The 23,665-nt window shown below is 39.6% G+C and overlaps 1 protein-coding gene across 25 annotated transcripts in view; it reads right to left on the reverse strand.

Annotated features, from left to right (window-relative positions):
• Trdn (triadin) overlaps window positions 1-23,665 on the reverse strand; it is a 450,291-nt gene that overhangs the window by 336,322 nt on the left and 90,304 nt on the right. For all 25 annotated transcript variants that reach the window (XM_087585490.1, XM_087585476.1, XM_087585483.1 and 22 more), the window contains 1 exon segment: window positions 9,322-9,381. In XM_087585490.1, coding sequence (XP_087441616.1) covers window positions 9,322-9,381 — 60 coding nt within the window.

Consider the following 23,665-nt stretch of genomic DNA (forward strand, 5'->3'; position numbering starts at 1 on the left):
ACTCGTTTTTCTTTCTTTGGCTTATTGTTAATTAAACTGACATCCAAAAAAAAAATTCTTGGCAAAAGCAAAACAACTTTTAAAGTTTCTCTAGGGGGAACCCAGTTTCTGAGAGATAAACTGTGCATTTGGAATCCTGACTAAAGACCCCCAAGGGAATACCTAATCTGCGTCTCTGCCTCAGCACTCAGACAGCTGGCTGTCCATTCCACCAGCAGATTCTAAGATTGACATGTGCACAGGCATAAGCGAGAGAATTACTACAAAACCAGAGAGCAAAGGGGCTAAATTAGCATATTAACTCCTCATTCCCATTACCCAGGGAGAAAAGCTGGTTCCTTCAATCAAAAATGTTGATTTACAGACACCGTGGTAGATGCTGGAATTTCATTATCCCCCTTCGGAATTAACTTCACAATACAGTTTAGTGAAACAGCTGGACTTCGAGGCCCTAGAGAGCTGTTCAAAATGGCAGAAAGCCACCACAAATGCTTAGACAGAAACGTCAAACTTTGGCAAGTGAGTGCTAAAATGCCAAATACTGGAATGACTTTAGACCCAGCAATGCAAGAATAAGGGCTTTTTAAATAAAAATACTTTGCTACATTAACAACAGTAACTAGTATTGCTGATACATCTCTGACAAGAACCTATCACCCACATAGAAAACAAGAATCTACCAATGTGCTACGGACCTATCCTGGCAAGCCATATTTTGTTGAGGGTAATTTTAACCCAGAGTAAAAATAAGCTTTTGCACCTGTGAGAGCTTAGTTTGTTTTCCATTCTTGTTTACATGAAACAAAAGTCCCCTTGATAGGCTCATAATTAATAACAAATGGAATCCACCAGTTGGAGTGGCTCTGTGGCTTGGCATCTGAGTTGGCATGGCTGTACCATCTGTGCTCTTGTCAAGACTGACCTTTCTTTGACCAGAATATTCAGCTTAGCTCAACTCTGAAGTGTATGTCTCTCTCCCACATGGCTCCTCTCCAGCTCTCCTGCATGCTTCTGTTTTTTATCCTAGCAGCCTTCAGAAGGACATATATTTTCTGGGTGTTTCAGAGATTATACTATCTTGTGTCTTCTAGTTCTTAGTAGTTACAACGTTCTCTGAGGTCCTCTTATCACAGTTCTAAATCAAATCTTTTTTTGCGAAAGTGTTTAAGTACAGCTGTTTGTACTAAATTCTCTAAGTGACAGGTGACAACAAACTAAGTAAACCATCTAGGATTATATTTGACTTCAGAAATACTGAATAATACTACTGTGAACCATACACATTATGCTTTGAGGTTCATGGTTTTACTTCATAGCATTTTCAGACATTTATTTTAATAAATTTCTGCATTTTGAGATTTATTTTAGTGCTTTAACTGTGGGAGGTATCAGTGAATAGTTTTGAAAAATTGAATATTTCTACCGATCTGCAATACTTACCCATATTGTTTCAACCTTAAGTTGTTCGTTAATACCAAATGAACCTCCCTAAAAGCATGCATACTAGTAACAGAAGATGGGGTAAGCATGTTGCATTTAGAAAGATGTATGTATGCACGTGTGGGAAGATGGTCAAAAGAATAATGCATGTTGAGCAGTGCCTGAGAGACCTTCAGGGGGCCTTTATCTCTGGCGAATTCTATTCCCTGGGTTGTTCTTGGACAGGATTTTTGGACCGCCTATGAAAAACATTTATATTCAATTTGTGAAACATGTTTGTTCCTGTTAGATGCCAGATCATAGCTACACAAATTTGGTGCGTGTGCCCTGAATCTGGATATGGTCTTCTGATTCCCTTTTGTGCTTTCCCAAGTTTAATCTATAGTATCTGCCAGGCAACTTTGTTTCAAATGCTCTATTCCGAGAAAGTTCCAGGAAAGGGCTGACCTGTGAACACTTAATATGTGCTTACAACATTTTATTTACATGTTTTTCTGATCATGTTTTCCTGAACTCAAACAACCTTCTTTGGCTCATTCCTTCCTCTGTTATATTAGTGTATAAAAACACACTGAAATTGAGAAAAAGGCCATCTGTAGCATCAGATTGTGGTCTGCTTCACTCTTTCAGGTGCACAATCTCAGGTCTTGCCAACACAGACTGGTTGATAAAGGTTGATACACATATACATCATATACATGTACAAATGTATATGTTGCAAGTAAAAGCAATTAATGAAAAGTACGTCAAGAATATAAAAGATAGTAAAGAGGGGTATACCGGAGGGTTTGAGGGAGGAAAAAGAAGGAATAAAAGCTGTAATTATGGTATAATCTCAAAAATTAAAAAATGCAAATATATTTTAAAAAGAAGTTACAATGTATTTTTGCTAATTATTTGAGAATTTCATGCATTGTTTTACACTTTGATCATATTTATCTCCTTCCCCCAATCCTGTTAAATCTACTCCAAATTCCATACCCACCCAATTTTGGGTCTTTATTTCTTAGCCTATACAGTTCAATTAGTTCAAATAGCTATTTAGACAGCCCTGAAGTATCCTTCATTAATAAGAGCTCATGAAACCAAGAAATTAATGTAGTGGTAAGTTAGTTAAACTGCTTTGGCTCCCCATTGTGCATACTGCACCTGCCCCTAGAGCTCTCTTGATTCATGAAAGACACACACACACACACACACACACACACACACATACACACACACACACACACACACACATACACACACACACGCGCACACACAAGCTAATTTTAATATGCCTTGACTTGCTCAATGGTTGGACACATCTAAATCCACCCCGTGGCTAGCAAACACTTCCCTCCAGTATTTCTGGCTTAACATTGCATCATCTAAATTTATATTTTACCTTTGCTGCTCTGTTACCTTCTAGACAGCCCTCCAACCCCCTTTGTCCTTGTAGGGCCTCATTCTCTTTCCACCTAGATTGTAGAATGCTTCTCTCCCCTAGCTCTTAAAATTTATTCTTCTCCCTCCAAGCCACAGTGATTCTCTTCTTTCTCCAATCTCTCTCGATTCCTTGACACTGCAATCTAAAACTCCTGCCTGTCTCCCTACCCAACCAACGGCTCTATGGCAATTCTTCATTATCAATTAAAGCTGGATTGGGGCGGGGATGCAGTGACAGAGACCCTCGGGTCTGGAAGCACTGCTTTTAGGAGCCGAAATAAGACAAAGCATTTGATCCAATTCCCAACAATATAACATTTTAAACTTAAACTTGCCAGAGATTGAAGTTTCTGTTTGCATTAGTTATTTTTCTACTAATGTGATAAAACACTATGACCAAGGCAACTTCTACAATGTAAAGGTTTATTTGTGCATATAGTTCCAGTGGGATAAAAGTCCATCACCTTCATGATGGGGAACCATGGCAACAAGGACCAGGAATGCTGACAGGGGCTGTCCAGAGCTCACATCTCCAACCAAAATGTAGAGCAGAAAGAGCAAATTCCAAAGGTCCCTGAGGGTTTTGAAAATTTAAAGCCCTAGCGACATACTTCAACCGGCAAATTCACAACTCCTAAGCTTCCCTTAACTGCCAGCAGCTGTGTACCACATATCCAAATGCTTCTCATTCAAACCACCACACTGTTTACGAGGCTTGGTGGCTCTCTACAATTTTGTACAGCTTTACACACTGGTGGGTCCAGTACTTTCCCTAAGCTGTGTTATCATATTATTCTGAAGTGATATAACGGCATTTAACTACACAGGCTCAACGCCAATTACTGGTCAGGGTAGTAAGACCTTAGCCCTGTCTCTTGCACTGGGAAAAGACATCTTGGGATTCAAGGAAGGTCTTTAGCTCGATATTGATTCTAAGAGCGCTCAACCTTCTATGATACTATTCAGAACAGACTTCGCAAATCATTGCCCTGACTTACAAATGTCAATCCAAGGTGATCTGTCAATTACCTTGACGAGAAAATATTACTCAGGGAATTTGTCTGTTGCAGAGACTTTATAAATATAAAATATGCTTAACATTTAAATAGGTACCATGGCCTATTTATGGCCATTGTTCTGTTATGATTATCTCTTTACTGTGTAAAGGATGTTTTTGTATTATTCAAATGAAGATTTCTGTATAAGCACAAGGTTGAGTATAGTTGTTATTTTTATTAGATTATTACCTGCCTGAGTATTTTGTAACACCTGAGTATTTTGTATTTCCCTAGCACCTTCTGATTATTCCAAAAGGATGTGATAGCATAAAGCAGAATAAGAGAGGAAAGGTGCTATTTCTAGGTAGAGATAGGAATTCTAAGGAAGAATCAGGAATTCGCCAGCCAAATGCAGAGAGAGTCAGATGTGCAGGAAAGAATGAGAGGTAATGAAACGCATGACAAAGGTGGATTCATATAAACATCCTATTAACTTATATAAGTTAGTTGGGCACAAGCCTAATCTATAGGGTCTAAGCTTTCATAAATAAATAAATAAAAATTTCCCCATACCATTATGGAGAGCTAGAGGGTCAAGGCAGTCAACTTAAATCTATTAAATGACATATACTCTACTCTGGGTGGACAGTTTGGACATTTTCTATTTTCATCTCTTGAGAATGCCAACTATTTACTCAGGATACTCTAGGCACCTGGTCTAAATTATTTTGGTATAAAATGCAAGGACCAGAATTCTAAGTGGATCCCAGATGAAACTCCAGTAACAACTCATTCATTTTCAGTCCTTTAAAAAATAAGTTATACTCAACCACTAGTACAGAAAAATAGTGCTTATACTCTAGCTTTAGTGTGTGCAACTGTATATACAATTCATTTTGAAAACAACTGGTAGAATTTTAATTCTATACAACCAGAAAAAGAATCAACACACTTATTAATCAACTAAATCATACTAGAAATGGATTATTGAATTCAGAAATTTAAAAAAAAATGTTTAGTTCTTTTACTGGCCTTTTAAGTAGGGAATCTTCACCCTCTTCTATTTCTCCTATCCTTAGCTTTGATCTTCTCATTGTGTCCTGGATTTCCTGGATGTTTTGGATTAAGAGCTTTTTGTGTCTTACATTTTCTTTGACGGTTGTGTCAATATTTTCTATGGTATCTTCTGCCTCTGAGATTCTCTCTTCTACCTCTTGTATTCTGTTGGTGATGCTTGGGTCTATAATTCTTGATCTCTTCCCTAGATTTTCTGTCTCCAGGGTTGTCGCCCTTTATGATTTCTTCATTGTTTCCATTTCCATATTTAGATCCTGGGTGGTTTTGTTCAATTCCTTCACCTGTTTGGTTGGGTTTTCTTGTAATTCTTTAAAGGATTTTTGTGTTTCCTCTTTAGGGCTTCTACTTGTTTACATGTGTCGCCCTGTATTTCTTTAAGGGAGTTATTTATGTCTTCTATCATCGTTATGAGATGTGATTTTAAAACCAAATCTTGCTTTTCCGGTGTGTTGGAATATCTGGTATTTGATTTTAGGATGCCAAGTAGTCCTGGTTCTGTGCCTTAGGTTCCTGTGCTTGCCGCTTACCATCTGGTTATATCTGGTCTTGCTGTCTCTGACAGTAGCTTGACCCTCCTGTAAGCCTGTGTGTCAGCACTTCTGGAGACTGGCTTTCTCCCAGTGGGATCTGGGTACAGAGAGCTGTGTCACAGAGTTAGCTCTAGGCATAGGCAAAAACTGGAAGGGTCCTGTGTCTAGAGGGCTCCAGGTGCATTCCTCTTGGGCAAGGAATATGAGCAGAAGTGGTGGTCTCACCTGTGCTCTCTCAGGATTGTCTACACTTCTCAGAGTCCAGCTCTCTCTACCAGGAGATCTGGGATCAGGTCAACTCCAGGTGAAGGGTTTCTGTGTCCTGAGGGCTCCAGTAGGGTCCTTCGGAGGAGAAGTGGTGGTCTTACCTCTGCTCTCAGGTGTGTCAGCATTCTGGAGACTGGCTTTCAGCCCCAGGTGCAGGCGGAGACTGGAAGGATCCTGTTACTGACTGTCCTAGGTTCCTGTGTCCAGAGGGCTCCAGGAGGGTTCCTCTTGGGCCAGAAATATGAGCAGCAGTGGTGGTCTCTCCTGTGTGCTCAGGATTGTCTGCACTTCTGAGAGTCCAGCTCTCTCCTCACCCCCTAACAGAATCTGGGTACCGAAAGCTGCGGAAAAGGGTCAGCTCTGGACGCAGGCGGAAACCTCTTAATAGCTCTTTTAACTTGACAAATACACATTATAAAACCTTAGACTTTATATAAAAGCTGTTCTCCAAGATCATTTTGACCTATGAAAGCTTTTATTACAAACTGTCACTCTTGTATGGAAAGAGAATTCTTCATACAAATGTGTTAAATCTTGCTGTGCTGAACCTTTCTTCTATGGTTGGAAATTCATTGCACACATTCATGTTTGATTTAATGATATTTAGCAGTCTAGGGTGAGTTACATTATGGTTGTGTTTTGACTAAGCCAACTTACCGACCCACAGTACTATTCACTATGCTGACTCAGTGCAAGATCATAGGTATGTACATTGTCCAAGTTATAATCACAGAATAAGTTCCGACTTTATTATGGGAAATATTACCAAGACTAATTTAGTTTGAAGGCAAATGTTAATTAACATGTCAGTGCTTATGCTTAAAGCAATAACAGAATTATATTGCCAGGTTTAATCTTTAACAACATGAAACTCTCCTATTCATCCCCCAATGGGAGGCATCGAAATAAACAAAGGAGCAAAATATGACCTTATAAAGTTAAATCACCAAACATCAAAAACTTTAAAAAATCTTGTTTTCAGTGCCTAATAGAATTGAAATTACTTGTCCCACTTTAATATGAATCACTTAACAGATTTGAGTGGATTGGATTTTACAACTCTTTGTTCTCTAGCACTCCACATTGTTTACTTTTCTATGTTTCTTTGATGAGCAAATATTCCAATCATAAACTTATCATGTATTATGAAAGACTTTATATGAGTTAGAAGTTTTGGTTGTGGGTTTTTTTGTGTGTGTGTTTGTTTTTTTTGTTGTTGTTATTGTTGTTGTTGTTGTTGTTGTTGTTTTTTAAAGGGGCAGTCAGCTGAAGGAGGAAAAGAAGAAGGAAAAGAGAAAAACAAAACAGAAGAGAGTGAAATCGCATATAATCTAGTTTTATTTACCACCAAAACTCTTATCTGGCCATAAAATACTTCAGCTTTAGTATATACAAAAATTTTAAGCTAGGGTATTTGTTTATAAGTTTGTCGTTTATAATGATCACATATTAGAAGTGCTATATGCTTTTTAAAAAAAAAAAGACTAACAATTGGTTTAATGACAATATAAACTACAACAAGCCATCACATTTATCCGCAGTCAAACTGGAATATAATTGAGAGAACATTTCATTTATCCACTACATATACAAACAGGTCTAAAAGTGTTTTTTAAAAATATAGTTATTTTTACATTGTCATTAAACTATTGAGGAACAGAATATAGACATCATTCTATCTCGGATATAGATAGGACAATAGAAAGCAAATGAAATATTCCCCTTGTGTTCCCATAGAGGGGAAAGTAGATAAAAATATTAATGTATCTTTGTGCTCTGTCTATTTATCTCTTTACATCTCATCTATCACGCATCTGTCTATAGTCTACCTTTGTCTGTTGTTTTGTCTCTCAGAAGTATTCATTTTACTCTGATATATTCATTCTACTCAAGAACCATATTCACGTGACTAATCTCCAGCACAGCCTTTGACAAATTTATTTTAAACTTCAGCCAAATCCACTGTTTTAATTACGTGCTACCCACTGGTTTAATAAACCCACTCCACAGCCTGCTGCTTAAAGACTTTGACAGCAGGATTTTGAGAGCTAGGTCCAAAATGCAAATGTTCCCACGGGCATTACTGTACACACTTCCCCAGCTTTGCAGTTAAATAACAATAGAGTCCACAAGATAAAGCTGGGCAGACCTTCACCAGTTGGAGCCAGTTGCATTCCTCTTTAATTCAGGCAGAGAGAAGCAGTCAGTTTAGTCATGGTTCCCTTAGCCAATCCCTGCCCAAATGCAATGTCCGATTTTCCTGGCCAAAAGAGTTAAGAAACCAGAAAAGGAACATAAAGGCAAGGAGATATTAGCCCTTAAATACAAGCATAGATAGACGATTTGGTAGTGATAGTGTTTTGATGGTGTAAGTTTTGGCTGACCAATCCAGAATTCAAAGTTATGGGTTATGTATTTAATATCTAAAGTATTATCTGGGATAGTCCAAATGCATGCATAAGCTATGTTTATCAGCAACAGTATCATGTCACAACATAGACAAACACGATATCACAAGCTAATAGGTGTTTCTAGTATTTAAAAACAGTATTTTCAACTGTTCTACGAATGGGAGCTAATTTTTTACATTAGCTAATTTTTAATATAATATATATGCAACTACATTCACTTTTTAAAAATTCTTCATAAGGGAGGTGCTTGTAATTGAACTTAGATTTCCATATATCCTATGCAAGCACTCTTCTACTGCCCAGCATACCCATATTTTCCAACAATTAAATTTTGTCTATAGGGAACTTTTATTATTTTTCTCTATATTCCATAAATATGGTAATGGTGAGAATTTTTCACCACCTGCAACATCCAAAATTATGCATAAGTGCCCCTTTGGAAAATCTGGTCATGCTTAGAAATTTGTTCATATTGAATGCCATTAGTTTTATGGTTTCATGGATCACTCACAGAAAAGTATCACTTGCCACGTGAGCCAGGTTGGGTTGGCTATACTGAAATGCTTCTACTGTATGATCATAGTTTCTAGATTCAGACTCAGAAGACAGAAAGGACTACTAATTATTATGTTGTCACAGCCTATCTACCCCTAGAGGCTGTGAAGAGAGTAGGAGACTAGCGATGTAATCTAAGGTACCAATATCTGTACCAATAATAACAAAGGCATTTAAAGTTATATAGACTCTGTGTTTGAAACGTGAATTCCAAATCATCATAGGAAGGGATGAAAGGAAAAACACATCTTTGTTGAGAAAAATAATATTCATAATGTTATTTATTGAGGAAAAATTATAAGTAAAGATTTTCACCAATTCTGCAGCTACTTTCATTTAGTTTATCAATGAACGGTACACAGTCACACTTAGAATTAACTGGAGAAGAAAATGTTTCTGTGAAGACTATCATAAAAATTAAACGTAAAAATCTTAATCATGGAAATGTTTTTCTGTCATTCAAGTATACCAAAAATGTGTACCCCCTCAAAATGAGGTAAAGAGGAGGAAGGGGGATAAGAAGAGGATGAGGGAGAAGAGGAAGAGGAAAAAGGGCAGGAGAAGCTTTAAGAGAGGGAGACAAAGGAGCAACGACAGCATAAAATGAAACTGTACCTTTAGTTTGTATTTTCTTCTCAGGTTTCTCCTGCTTTTCAGCCTTCTCTTTTTGTATGTCTATGGAAACATAGAATATGCATTTTTAAAAAACCAGAAAAGGAATAAAATTTAAACCATACCAGAAACTAAACTTGTAAATTCCACAACAAAGAATAAAATTTTCTAAGAAGGATGTGTTAATCCCGAAGATGGGAGGAGAAAGACCACCAACCCAAACCATCATGACCAAATTAATTAGAGCCAGCTATTAACTAAAACAAGCTTTCTTAACTGGTACATGAGCTCCCTCCACCCAAAGTAGGCTTTGAGGAGTCAGCACCTGATATGCAGAAAACAATGCTTTTATTTTTTATAACTCAGGATTAGGAGGCTTCAAATGGGAGATTCAGCTGGTGAAACAGGTGGGGTTACAGGGACAAAAACATAAACATAACAAGTCAGTCATAACACCCTGAAATAAAGTTGTGACGGCAAGGTAGTCCTGATGACCTTCTGGCCTTTTGAAACAAAGGCATTGCTGCAATTCCTGGAACAGGCAGTACAGAAACATTTGCAGCTGAGGTGCCTGGTGGAGCTTAGGCCAATCCTTGAGAAACAGGTTTAATCATAAACAGGGATGAGTCTAGTTTTTCTTTACTCTAAGATGGCTTCCAAGCCCAAGATAGAGGCAGTCTGGTTCATTACTTGCTGAGATCTGAAACAGGCTTGTTAATAATTATTGCAGAAAATGACGTCTTTGTTCAAATAAAAGGAAAACTTAGAATCATCACAAAATCAGTCTCTTTAAAAAGTAAAAATTTCATTATGTCTCCCACTATTTTCAGAAAATGATCACACACTCTGATTGTCCTTAACTTAATTACTTTCAAGACAAACTGAGAATATTTAGTATGAAATTCAATTAAATTTACAATAGCTTAGCTTTTGCATACTTAACAGTTTATGAAGTGAATTGTAGGAACTAACGGGAAGTACATGCTAGAATATCGACTCTAAGATACATTTATAAGTGGCACTTGACATTGCATTTAATCAAAAGTTGTGCCAACTAGATGGGGCATACTTCATACTTAGCTGATGATTTTTTCTAAATATGAGATCAAAAGTTTATTCAATTTGTGATGATATATGTATCTTTAGAATATGAGATTAATTCTGAATTCAAAATTTATTAGGAGAGAAGTAAATTTGTGATGAAAGTTATTGCTACCTCTAAAGGGTTACTTATTCTTAACTATCATATGCTTTCTTTACAAAGGCCAATGATGTTTGTTTGATTAACTATTTATTAAGCAGGTGGTTTGAGAAGATAGTAATTACTGTACATATTTTAAAACCTGCATTTGTTAATTCTCATTTTTATCTGTGTTATATCTACTCAATCAAGACAAGCCATTCAGAAACTCTCAATTTCCTCTGAAAAGAGAGCTATTGACATTTATTCCTCTTCTAAACAGATACATATGGCTGTGAAGTCTTCCCTCAGTTTCTAAGATTAATTAATTATCTTAGCATGCACAATGTCATTTGTTAACTCTCATCTCACTGTGACTTTGAATAATGTCAGACAGGTGCTGATGAGGGTACAAGTTCACTCATATGTCTGAAAAAAATAATCTGCCAGGCATTGAAACAAATCATCAAAGAGCATTTCTGTCTGGATTTATCAACACTGTTTTTTTTCCTTTATAGCTCCACATTCAGCTTCACAGCCAGTTTCTTAGCTTAGCACTGTGATACTCTTCCATTGGGTGAATATGATCTGATCCCACGGTGGGACAATCCTTTGCATTCAATGACACTAAATAGTCTCTCTAATTGGTGCCAGTAGTGTCATATATACTTTTAATTGTGACCATGAAAAGTGTTTTTAAGTATCTGAGAAGGTCCCACTCTCGCCCTTTCTAATATAGTACTTAAAGTTCTAGCCACAGCAATAGACACAAAGGAGATCAAAGGGAAACAAATTGGAAAGGAGGAAGTTAAGATATCACTACTTGGAGAAGATATGATAATATACATATGTGACCCCCAAAAAAAAATCCACAAGAGAACACAAGAGCTGATAAACAATTTCAGCAAAGTGGTTGGATACAAAATTAACTCAAACAAATCACTAGCTTTACTCTACTCAAAAGATAAACAGGCTGAGAAAGAAATTAGGGAAAGGACACCCTTCACAATAGTCCCAAATAATATAAAATACCTCAGTATGACACTAACCAAGCAAGTGAAAAATCTGTATGATAAGAATTTCAAGTCTCTGAAGGAAAAAATTGAAGACCTAAGAAGATGGAAAGATCTCCCATACTCATGGATTAGCAAGATTGACAGAGTAAAAATAGCCATCTTACCTAAAGGAATCTACAGATTCGATGCAATCCCCCAAAAAATTCCAACGCAATTCTTCACAGAGATGGAAAGAGCAATTCTCGAATGTATCTGGAATAATAAATATCCAGGATAACAAAAACCATTCTCAACAATAAAAGAACTTCTGGGAAAATCACCATCCCTGAACTCGAGCAATACTGCAAAGCAATAGTGATAAAAACAACATGGTATTTGTACACATGGGGCACCCATGACTCCAGCTGCATGTGTAGAAGAGGATGGCATCGTCTGTAATTGATAAGAGGAGAAGCCCTTGGTCTTCTGAAGGCTTTTTCCCCAAAGTAGGAGAATGCTAGGGTGTTTAGGTTGGAGTGGGTAGGTTGGAGGGGGAGCATCATCATAGAAGCAAGGGGAAGGTGGATGGGAGATGGGGGAAGAAGGAAAGGGGATAACGCTGGAAATGTAAATACATAAACTATCCAATAAAAAAAGAAATGTTCAACATCCTTGGTTATCAAGGAAATGCAAATCAAAACAACCCTGAGATTGCACCTCATACCAATCAAGATGGCTAAGATCAAAAACACAGGTGACAGCAGATGCTGACTAGGATGTGGAGAAAAGGGAATATTCCTCCATTGCTGCTGGTAAGAGGCAAGCTGGTACAACCACTGTGAAAATCAGCCTGACGGTTCCTCAGAAAATTGAACAGAGTACTACCTGAGGACGCAGGTCCTCACCACTCCTGGGCATATACCCAAAACATGTTCCAACATATAACAAAGACACATACTCCACTATGCTCATAGCATCCTTATTTATAATAGCCAGAAGCTGGAAACAACCCAGATGTCCCTCAAGAGAGGAATGGATACAGAAAATGTGGTACATTTACACAATGGTATACTACTCAGCTATCAAAAACAATGATTTCATGAACTTTGCAGACAGATGGGTGGAACTTGAAGATAGCATCCTGAGTGAGGTAACCCAGGCACAAAAGAACACACTTGGTAGATACCAACTGATAGGTGGATATTAGGCAAAAAGAAGCTTGGAAAACCCATGATACAACTCATAGACCATATCGAACCCAAGAAGAAAGAAGATCACACCAAAGTGTGGACACTACAGTACTACTAAGTATAGGGAAGAGAATAATCTCTGGGAAGTAGAGGGAGAGAGGGATCTGGGAGGGAGAGAAAAATGGCAAAAAAGGGAAGGCCAGTTCAGATATGGGAGAAGATGGGGATGAAGTACAGAGTGTCAGAAATTTGAAAGTAGGTGTGTAGCAGTGAAGAGGGGGAACTGGTGGTAGCCACTAGAAAGTCCCTGATGCCAGGGACCCAAGAGGTTCCCAAAACCCAACAGGGAGGACTTATTGAAAATATTCAACAAAGGGGAGATATAACCAATAGAGACCATATCCAGTGGATAGGCAGAACCCCCAATTGATGGATTGGCCCCCCTTCGAATATATTTGTCCAGAATTCCTTCTGTCAAAGAAAATTCAGGGACAAAGAGTGGAGCAGAAACTGAAGGAAATGCTATGCAGAGACTGGCCAACCTAGGGATCCATCCCGTCAGCTGACAGCAAACCGAGACACTATTGCTTATGCCAAGAAGTGCTTACTGACAGGAGTCCTGGTATAGTTGTCTCCTGAGAGACTCTGTCAAAGCTGGACAAACACAGATGTGGAAGTACACAGCCAAATTTTGGACTGAGCAGGGGGACCCCAATGGGGAAGTTAGAGCAAGCACTGTAGGAGCTGAAGGGGTTTGCAACCTCATAGGAAGAACAACAATGTCAACCAACTAGATCTCCCAAAGTTCCCATGGACTAAACCACCAACCAAAGAGTACAATGGAGGGGCCCATGACTCCAGCTCACTTATTTGGTATCAATGGGAGGGGAGCCCTTTGGTTCTGTGGAGGCTGAATGACTCAGGATAAAGGGAAGCTAGGCTGCTGATGCAGGAGTGGGTAGATGAATGGCTGGCGGGAGCAGTCTCATAGAGCATGGGGGTTGGGGGAGGATAGGATAAGAGTCTTGTGGAGGGGAAACTGGGAAGCTGGATGACATTTGAAATGTAAATAAATAAAATAACCAGCAAAAAAAAAAAACAAAAAGGAAAAAAATAATCTCAGAATGTTTCCTGTTACGCAAAATGAACTACCATTGAGAATTATTGCTCAAATATTTACAATAAGCTGTATCAAATACATCATCATTGTTTAGCCCTCAGTCCATATTCACATATGAGAGAAGCCAAAATTAAAATTATTTCTAATAATAAAGTGGAACCTGAATTATGAAGACTAAATTTACAAAATAAAATTACTATTTAATCTTCTTTATATTACTCATGTTGTGAATGATGCCACTTAGGGTATACCACCTGTCACTTTATTAATAAGCCAGTGTGGCTAGAATACTATAGCAAATTATGCTAGGAAATACAAATTAGGAGGTTTTTGAAAGTTATAGTAATTGTAATCAAAACCATTAATAATCAGCTAATCTTTTAAAATTCTTATTTTTTTTTACTCTTTCACTTTGCATCCAGCTCACTGCCTCCTCCTACAATCCTTCCCCCATTTCCCTTTCTCTGAGTGGGTAGGGGTCAACTTGGGTATTGCCAGACCAAGTCTTTGCAAGGCTAGATGCTTCCTCTTTCACTGAGACCAGAAAAGGCAGCCCAGTTAGCAGAACATAACCGACATACAGGTAACAGCTTTTGGGATAGCCTCCATTCCGGTTGTTTGAGGCCCATATGAAGGACAAGCTGCACATCAGCTACATATGAAGGCCTAGGTCCAGCTGGTGTACGTTCTTTGGTTGTTGGTTGAGCCTCTGAGAGCCCCAAGGTTAGTTGATCTTCCTGTGGAGTTCTTATCCCCTTTGGGTCACACTTCTTCCTCTTATTCTTCCATGAGTCCCCAAGCCCCATCCACTCTTTAGCTGTGAGTGTCTGTAATCTAATCTTAAGAAGATGGTTTCTTGCAGTTTGACTAGACTTCTCTGAGACCCAGGAAATCTCTGGAAACAAATCTGGAGTTTTCCTGGAAAAGGCACAATTCTGACTGTGGTTTCCCTCCCTTATCCTCTGTAAACACAAAGCCAATCCCTGAGAAGACATCTAACATATAAATAAATGGGTCTTCATAATCTTCAGAGTGGGTTTCTTTATATGAGGTCTGAATGATATATTGGGTTAGATACTGTTAAAATTAATTTGAACATTTCCCTTTATACTTTTGGGATCTGAATAGTTAGAAGAATTAAAATGATACACGTGTCTCACATTACAGTTATATGAGATCGTGCTTTTCTCAGTTTTAGGGGGCCAGATGTCCATTTTTAAGTGGTAAGGCAATCACAGAGGTAAAGCTCTTTGAATGAATTGAATAAAAACAAATTTTAGTTTCTTCTCTGTCAACTTCCTGCTTTCTTTCTCTCATCCAAATCAAGAGAAGCTATACAGAAGATTGGGACTTAGTATCACCTAAGTCATTAAAGTAAGATAAATGCCAAATGTTTGAAATAGTCTTCAAATATATAAAAGAAGTCATTTCATGAGATGCTTACTATCCCTAGAGAGCATTAGTTGGAGACAAAGATAGAATGAGACTTTTAAAATAAAAATTTATATTAAATGTTATACTCATTTAATTTGAAAAATCGCATAAAGTTATTATTGGCCATATTGTATATCCCTTAAGAATAGTGTGCCCACGTGATGCATGCATGTGGATATTCTACCTATTGGTCATGCAAATGAATAAAGGCAGGATTCTGGAACACATACAGAAAGGATGAAAGCTAAGTTAAACTCTAGTATGGAGTTTTGTACTGAAAGCCATCTGCCTGTATAAACACATCCAACATGCGTAGCCTAAGGCATATTTTGGAACGAATGTGGAGTGTGATGGCTTCTTTTCTTTAATGGGATATTTTATTGATTTACATTTCAAATGTCCCCTTTTCTGATTTCTCCTCCGGAAACCCGCATCCCATCCTCCCTCCCCCTGCTTCTATTAGGCTGCTCCCCCACTCACCCCTCACTCCAAACTTCTTGCGCTGATGAATGCTCCTACACTGGGGCATCAAGCCTTCACAGGACCAAAGGCCTCTCTTTCCGCTGATGACTAAAAAGGCCATCCTCTGCTACATATGTGGCTGGAGCCATGGGTCCCTTCATGTGTACTATTTGGTTAACAGTTTAATCCTCTGGAGCTCTGGAGCTCTGAGAGGTCTGATTTGTTGATATTGTTGTTGTTTTTCTTTCTATGGGTTGTAAACCTCTTCAGCCCCTCCAGTACTTTCTCTAACTACTCTATTGTGCTGAGCTCAATGGCTGGCCACAAGCATCTGCCTTTGTATTTGTCAGACCCTGGCAGAGTCTCTCAGAGACAGCTATATCAGGCTCCTGTCAGCATGCACTTCTTCACATCCCCAATAGTGTTTGCATTTGGTGTCTGTATATGGGATAGATCTCCAGGTGGGCAGTCTCTGAATGGATTTTCCTTCAGTCTCTGCTTCACCCTTTGTGTCCACACTTCCTCCCTTCAGTATTTTGTTCCCCTTTCTAAGAAGGACTGAAGCATCCATGCTTTGATCTTCCTTTTTGGGGGGCTTCATATGACCTGTTAATTGTATCTTGGGTATTCCCACTTATCAGTGAGTGTATACCATGTGTGTTTTTTTGTGACTGGATTACCTCCTTCAGGATGATATTCTCTAACTAAAAATCCAGGGTAGTGAAAACTATTCTTAACAATAAAAGAACTTCTGGGGGAATCACCATCCCTGACCTCAAGCTGTATTACACAGCAATAGTGATAAAAAAAAACTGTATGGTATTGGTACAGAAACAGGCCAGGTAGATCAGTAGAATAAAATTATAAAATTGAATACTCAGAAATGAACCCACACACCTGTGGTCACTTGATCTTTGACAAAGGAGCTAAAACCATCCAGTGGGATAAAAGACAGCATTTTCAACAAATGGTGCTGGTTACCTGGTTGTCAGCATGTAGAAGAATGAAAATCGATTCCATTCTTATCTCCTTGTACAAAGCTCAAGTGCAAGTTGATCAAGGACCTCCACATGAAACCAGATACAATGAAACGAATAGGACAGAAGGTGTGGAAGATTCTTGAACAGAAGGGCGGGTGGGGGGGATTTCCTGAACAGAACACCAATGGCTTATGCTCAAGATCAGGAATTGACAAATGGGACCTCATAAAATTGCATAGCTTTTGTTAGGCAATGTCACTGTCAATAGGACAAAAGGCAACCAACAGATTGGGAAAAGATATTTACCAATTCTACATCTGATAAAGGGCGAATATCCAATATATACAAAGAACTCAAGAAATTATACTCCAGAGAACCAAATAACCCTATTAAGTAAGAGGTACATAGCTAAACAAAGAATTCTCAGTCGAGGAATACCGAATAACTGAGAAGTACCTAAAGAAATGTTCAACATCCTTAGTCACCAGGGAAATGCAAATCAAAACAATCCTGAGATTGCAACTCATACCAGTCAGAATGGCTAAGATTATAAAGTCAGGTGACAGCAGATGCTGGTAAGGACGTGGAGAAAGAGGAACATTCTTCCATTGTTTGTGGGATTGCAGACCAATACAAGCACTCTGGATATCAGTTTTGTTATTCCTCAGAAAATTGGAGACCGTACTACCTGAGGACCCAGCTATACCACTCCTGCGCATATACCCAAAAGATGCTCCAACATATAACAAGGACACATGCTCCACTATGTTCATAGCAGCCTTAATTATAAAAGTCAGATGCTGGAATGAACCCAGGTGTCCTTCAATGGAGGGATAGATACAGAAAATGTGGTACATCTACACAATGAAATATTACTCAGCTATTAAAAACAATGACGTCGCTGCCGCTGCAGAGAGCCCGTGGGCAGCACCCCACGAGCGAACCTGAGCCTCGGGACCACAGGTAAGACCAAATTTTCTGCTGCAAGAAAGCTGCCTGGTGAGCTTGGGACACACGGAAGCAGAATTTCTCTAGGACCGGGCACGTTCTGTGTTTACCGGAAGTCCCACACCCGCGGATCCCGGCCCGCAGCAGCTCTCTGCTCCCAGACCGGGTGAGAGAGAGACCCAACCGCCTGGTCAGGTGGGCACTCCTGAGGCTGCAGAGCGGAAGAGACCACCAACACTGCTCACCCCTGCCCACATCCCTGGCACAAGAGGAAACTGTATAAGGCCTCTGGGCTCCCGTGGGGGAGGGCCCAGGAGCGGCAGGACCCCTGCCTGAGACACCGCCGGAACCTGAAAGAAACAGACCGGATAAACAGTTATCTGCACCCAAATCCCGTGGGAGGGAGAGCTAAACCTTCAGAGAGGCAGACAAGCCTGGGAAACCAGAAGAGACTGCTCCCTGCACACACATCTCTGACGCCAGAGGAAAAAGCCAAAGACCATCTGGAACTCTGGTGCACTGAAGCTCCCGGAAGGGGCAGCACAGGTCTTCCTGGTTGCTGCCGCTGCAGAGAGCCCCTGGGCAGCACCCCACGAGCGAACCTGAGCCTCAGGACCACAGGTAAGACCAAATTTTCTGCTGCAAGAAAGCTGCCTGGTGAGCTTGGGACACACGGAAGCAGAATTTCTCTAGGACCGGGCACGTTCTGTGTTTACCGGAAGTCCCACACCCGCGGATCCCGGCCCGCAGCAGCTCTCTGCTCCCAGACCTGGAGAGAGAGAGACCCAACCACCTGGTCAGGTGGGCACTCCTGAGGCTGCAGAGCGGAAGAGACCACCAACTCTGCTCACCCCTGCCCACATCCCTGGCCCAAGAGGAAACTGTATAAGGCCTCTGGGCTCCCGTGGGGGAGGGCCCAGGAGCGGCAGGACCCCTGCCTGAGACACCGCCGGAACCTGAAAGAAACAGACCAGATAAACAGTTCTCTGCACCCAAATCCCGTGGGAGGGAGAGCTAAACCTTCAGAGAGGCAGACAAGCCTGGGAAACCAGAAGAGACTGCTCCCTGCACACACATCTCGGATGCCAGAGGAAAAAGCCAAAGACCATCTGGAACCCTGGTGCACTGAAGCTCCCGGAAGGGGCGGCACAGGTCTTCCTGGTTGCTGCCACTGCAGAGAGCCCATGGGCAGCACCCCACGAGCGAACCTGAGCCTTGGGACCACAGGTAAGACCAAATTTTCTGCTGCAAGAAAGCTGCCTGGGGAACACAAGACACAGGCCCACAGGACCAGCTGAAGACCTGTAGAGAGGAAAAACTACACGCCCGAAAGCAGAACACTCTGTCCCCATAACTGACTGAAAGAGAGGAAAACAGGTCTACAGCACTCCTGACACACAGGCTTATAGGACAGTCTAGCCACTGTCAGAAATAGCAGAACAAAGTAACACTAGAGATAATCTGATGGCGAGAGGCAAGCACAGGAACCCAAGCAACAGAAACCAAGACTACATGGCACCATCGGAGCCCAATTCTCCCATCAAAACAAACATGGAATATCCAAACACACCAGAAAAGCAAGATCTAGTTTCAAAATCATATTTGATCATGATGTTGGAGGACTTCAAGAAAGACATGAAGAACTCCCTTAGAGAACAAGTAGAAGGCTACAGAGAGGAATCGCAAAAATGCCTGAAAGAATCGCAAAAATCCCTGAAAGAATTCCAGGAAAACATAAATAAACAAGTAGAAGCCCATAGAGAGGAGACACAAAAATCCCTGAAAGAATTCCAGGAAAACACAATCAAACAGTTGAAGGAATTAAAAATGGAAAGAGAAGCAATCAAGAAAGAACACATGGAAACAACCCTGGATATAGAAAACCAAAAGAAGAGACAAGGAGCTGTAGATACAAGCTTGACCAACAGAATACAAGAGATGGAAGAGAGAATCTCAGGAGCAGAAGATTCCATAGAAATCATTGACTCAACTGTCAAAGATAATGTAAAGCGGAAAAAGCTACTGGTCCAAAACATACAGGAAATCCAGGACTCAATGAGAAGATCAAACCTAAGGATAATAGGTATAGAAGAGAGTGAAGACTCCCAGCTCAAAGGACCAGTAAATATCTTCAACAAAATCATAGAAGAAAACTTCCCTAACCTAAAAAAAGAGATACCCATAGACATACAAGAAGCCTACAGAACTCCAAATAGATTGGACCAGAAAAGAAACACCTCCCGTCACATAATTGTCAAAACACCAAACGCACAAAATAAAGAAAGAATATTAAAAGCAGTAAGGGAAAAAGGTCAAGTAACATATAAAGGGAGACCTATCAGAATCACACCAGAATTCTCGCCAGAAACTATGAAGGCCAGAAGATCCTGGACTGATGTCATACAGACCCTAAGAGAACACAAATGCCAGCCCAGGTTACTGTATCCAGCAAAACTCTCAATTAACATTGATGGAGAAACCAAGATATTCCATGACAAAACCAAATTTACACAATATCTTTCTACAAATCCAGCACTACAAAGGATAATAAATGGTAAAGCCCAACATAAGGAGGCAAGCTATACCCTAGAAGAAGCAAGAAACTAATCGTCTTGGCAACAAAACAAAAAGAATGAAAGCACACAAACATAACCTCACATCCAAATATGAATATAAAGGAAAGCAATAATCACTATTCCTTAATATCTCTCAATATCAATGGCCTCAACTCCCCAATAAAAAGACATAGATTAACAAACTGGATACGCAACGAGGACCCTGCATTCTGCTGCCTACAGGAAACACACCTCAGAGACAAAGACAGACACTACCTCAGAGTGAAAGGCTGGAAAACAACTTTCCAAGCAAATGGTCAGAAGAAGCAAGCTGGAGTAGCCATTCTAATATCAAATAAAATCAATTTCCAACTAAAAGTCATCAAAAAAGATAAGGAAGGACACTTCATATTCATCAAAGGAAAAATCCACCAAGATGAACTCTCAATCCTAAATATCTATGCCCCAAATACAAGGGCACCTACATACGTAAAAGAAACCTTACTAAAGCTCAAAACACACATTGCACCTCACACAATAATAGTGGGAGATTTCAACACACCACTCTCATCAATGGACAGATCATGGAAACAGAAATTAAACAGTGATGTCGACAGACTAAAAGAAGTCATGAGCCAAATGGACTTAACGGATATTTATAGAACATTCTATCCTAAAGCAAAAGGATATACCTTCTTCTCAGCTCCTCATGGTACTTTCTCCAAAATTGACCATATAATTGGTCAAAAAACGGGCCTCAACAGGTACAGAAAGATCGAAATAATCCCATGCATGCTATCGGACCACCATGGCCTAAAACTGGTCTTCAATAACAATAAGGGAAGAATGCCCACATATACGTGGAAATTGAACAATGCTCTACTCAATGATAACCTGGTCAAGGAAGAAATAAAGAAAGAAATTAAAAACTTTTTAGAATTTAATGAAAATGAAGATACAACATACCCAAACTTATGGGACACAATGAAAGCTGTGCTAAGAGGAAAACTCATAGCGCTGAGTGCCTGCAGAAAGAAACAGGAAAGAGCATATGTCAGCAGCTTGACAGCACACCTAAAAGCTCTAGAACAAAAAGAAGCAAATACACCCAGGAGGAGTAGAAGGCAGGAAATAATCAAACTCAGAGCTGAAATCAACCAAGTAGAAACAAAAAGGACCATAGAAAGAATCAACAGAACCAAAAGTTGGTTCTTTGAGAAAATCAACAAGATAGATAAACCCTTAGCCAGACTAATGAGAGGACACAGAGAGTGCGTCCAAATTAACAAAATCAGAAATGAAAATGGAGACATAACTACAGATTCAGAGGAAATTCAAAAAATCATCAGATCTTACTATAAAAACCTATATTCAACAAAATTTAAAGATCTTCAGGAAATGGACAATTTCCTAGACAGATACCAGGTATCGAAGTTAAATCAGGAACAGATAAACCAGTTAAACCACCCCATAACTCCTAAGGAAATAGAAGCAGTCATTAAAGGTCTCCCAACCAAAAAGAGCCCAGGTCCAGATGGGTTTAGTGCAGAATTCTATCAAACCTTCATAGAAGACCTCATACCAATATTATCCAAACTATTCCACAAAATTGAAACAGATGGAGCACTACCGAATTCCTTCTACGAAGCCACAATTACTCTCATACCTAAACCACACAAAGACACAACAAAGAAAGAGAACTTCAGACCAATTTCCCTTATGAATATCGACGAAAAAATACTCAATAAAATTGTGGCAAACCGAATTCAAGAGCACATCAAAACAATCATCCACCATGATCAAGTAGGCTTCATCCCAGGCATGCAGGGATGGTTTAATATACGGAAAACCATCAACGTGATCCATTATATAAACAAACTGAAAGAACAAAACCACATGATCATTTCATTAGATGCTGAGAAAGCATTTGACAAAATTCAACACCCCTTCATGATAAAAGTCCTGGAAAGAATAAGAATTCAAGGCCCATACCTAAACATAGTAAAAGCCATATACAGCAAACCAGTTGCTAACATTAAACTAAATGGAGAGAAACTTGAAGCAATCCCACTAAAATCAGGGACTAGACAAGGCTGCCCACTCTCTCCCTACTTATTCAATATAGTTCTTGAAGTTCTAGCCAGAGCAATCAGACAACAAAAGGAGATCAAGGGGATACAGATCGGAAAAGAAGAAGTCAAAATATCACTATTTGCAGATGACATGCTAGTATATTTAAGTGATCCCAAAAGTTCTACCAGAGAACTACTAAAGCTGATAAACAACTTCAGCAAAGTGGCTGGGTATAAAATTAACTCAAATAGGGCTGGGGATTTAGCTCAGTGGTAGAGCGCTTACCTAGGAAGCGCAAGGCCCTGGGTTCGGTCCCCAGCTCCGGAAAAAAAAAATTAACTCAAATAAATCAGTTGCCTTCCTCTATACAAAAGAGAAACAAGCCGAGAAAGAAATTAGGGAAACGACACCCTTCATAATAGACCCAAATAATATAAAGTACCTCGGTGTGACTTTAACCAAGCAAGTAAAAGATCTGTAAAATAAGAACTTCAAGACACTGAAGAAAGAAATTGAAGAAGACCTCAGAAGATGGAAAGATCTCCCATGCTCATGGATTGGCAGGATTAATATAGGAAAAATGGCCATTTTACCAAAAGCAATCTACAGATTCAATGCAATCCCCATCAAAATACCAATCCAATTCTTCAAAGAGTTAGACAGAACAATTTGCAAATTCATCTGGAATAACAAAAAACCCAGGATAGCTAAAGCTATCCTCAACAATAAAAGGACTTCAGGGGGAATCACTATCCCTGAACTCAAGCAGTATTACAGAGCAATAGTGATAAAAACTGCATGGTATTGGTACAGAGACAGACAGATAGACCAATGGAATAGAATTGAAGACCCAGAAATGAACCCACACACCTATGGTCACTTGATTTTTGACAAAGGAGCCAAAACCATCCAATGGAAAAAAGATAGCATTTTCAGCAAATGGTGCTGGTTCAACTGGAGGGCAACATGTAGAAGAATGCAGATCGATCCATGCTTATCACCCTGTACAAAGCTTAAGTCCAAGTGGATCAAGGACCTCCACATCAAACCAGACACACTCAAACTAATAGAAGAAAAACTAGGGAAGCATCTGGAACACGTGGGCACTGGAAAAAATTTCCTGAACAAAACACCAATGGCTTATGCTCTAAGATCAAGAATCGACAAATGGGATCTCATAAAACTGCAAAGCTTCTGTAAGGCAAAGGACACTGTGGTTAGGACAAAACGGCAACCAACAGATTGGGAAAAGATCTTTACCAATCCTACAACAGATAGAGGCCTTATATCCAAAATATACAAAGAACTCAAGAAGTTAGACCGCAGGGAAACAAATAACCCTATTAAAAAATGGGGTTCAGAGCTAAACAAAGAATTCACAGCTGAGGAATGCCGAATGGCTGAGAAACA

Source organism: Rattus norvegicus, chromosome 1 (assembly GCF_021556685.1).
Source record: "Rattus norvegicus strain SHRSP/BbbUtx chromosome 1, alternate assembly SHRSP_T2T, whole genome shotgun sequence".
Lineage (NCBI taxonomy): Eukaryota > Metazoa > Chordata > Mammalia > Rodentia > Muridae > Rattus > Rattus norvegicus.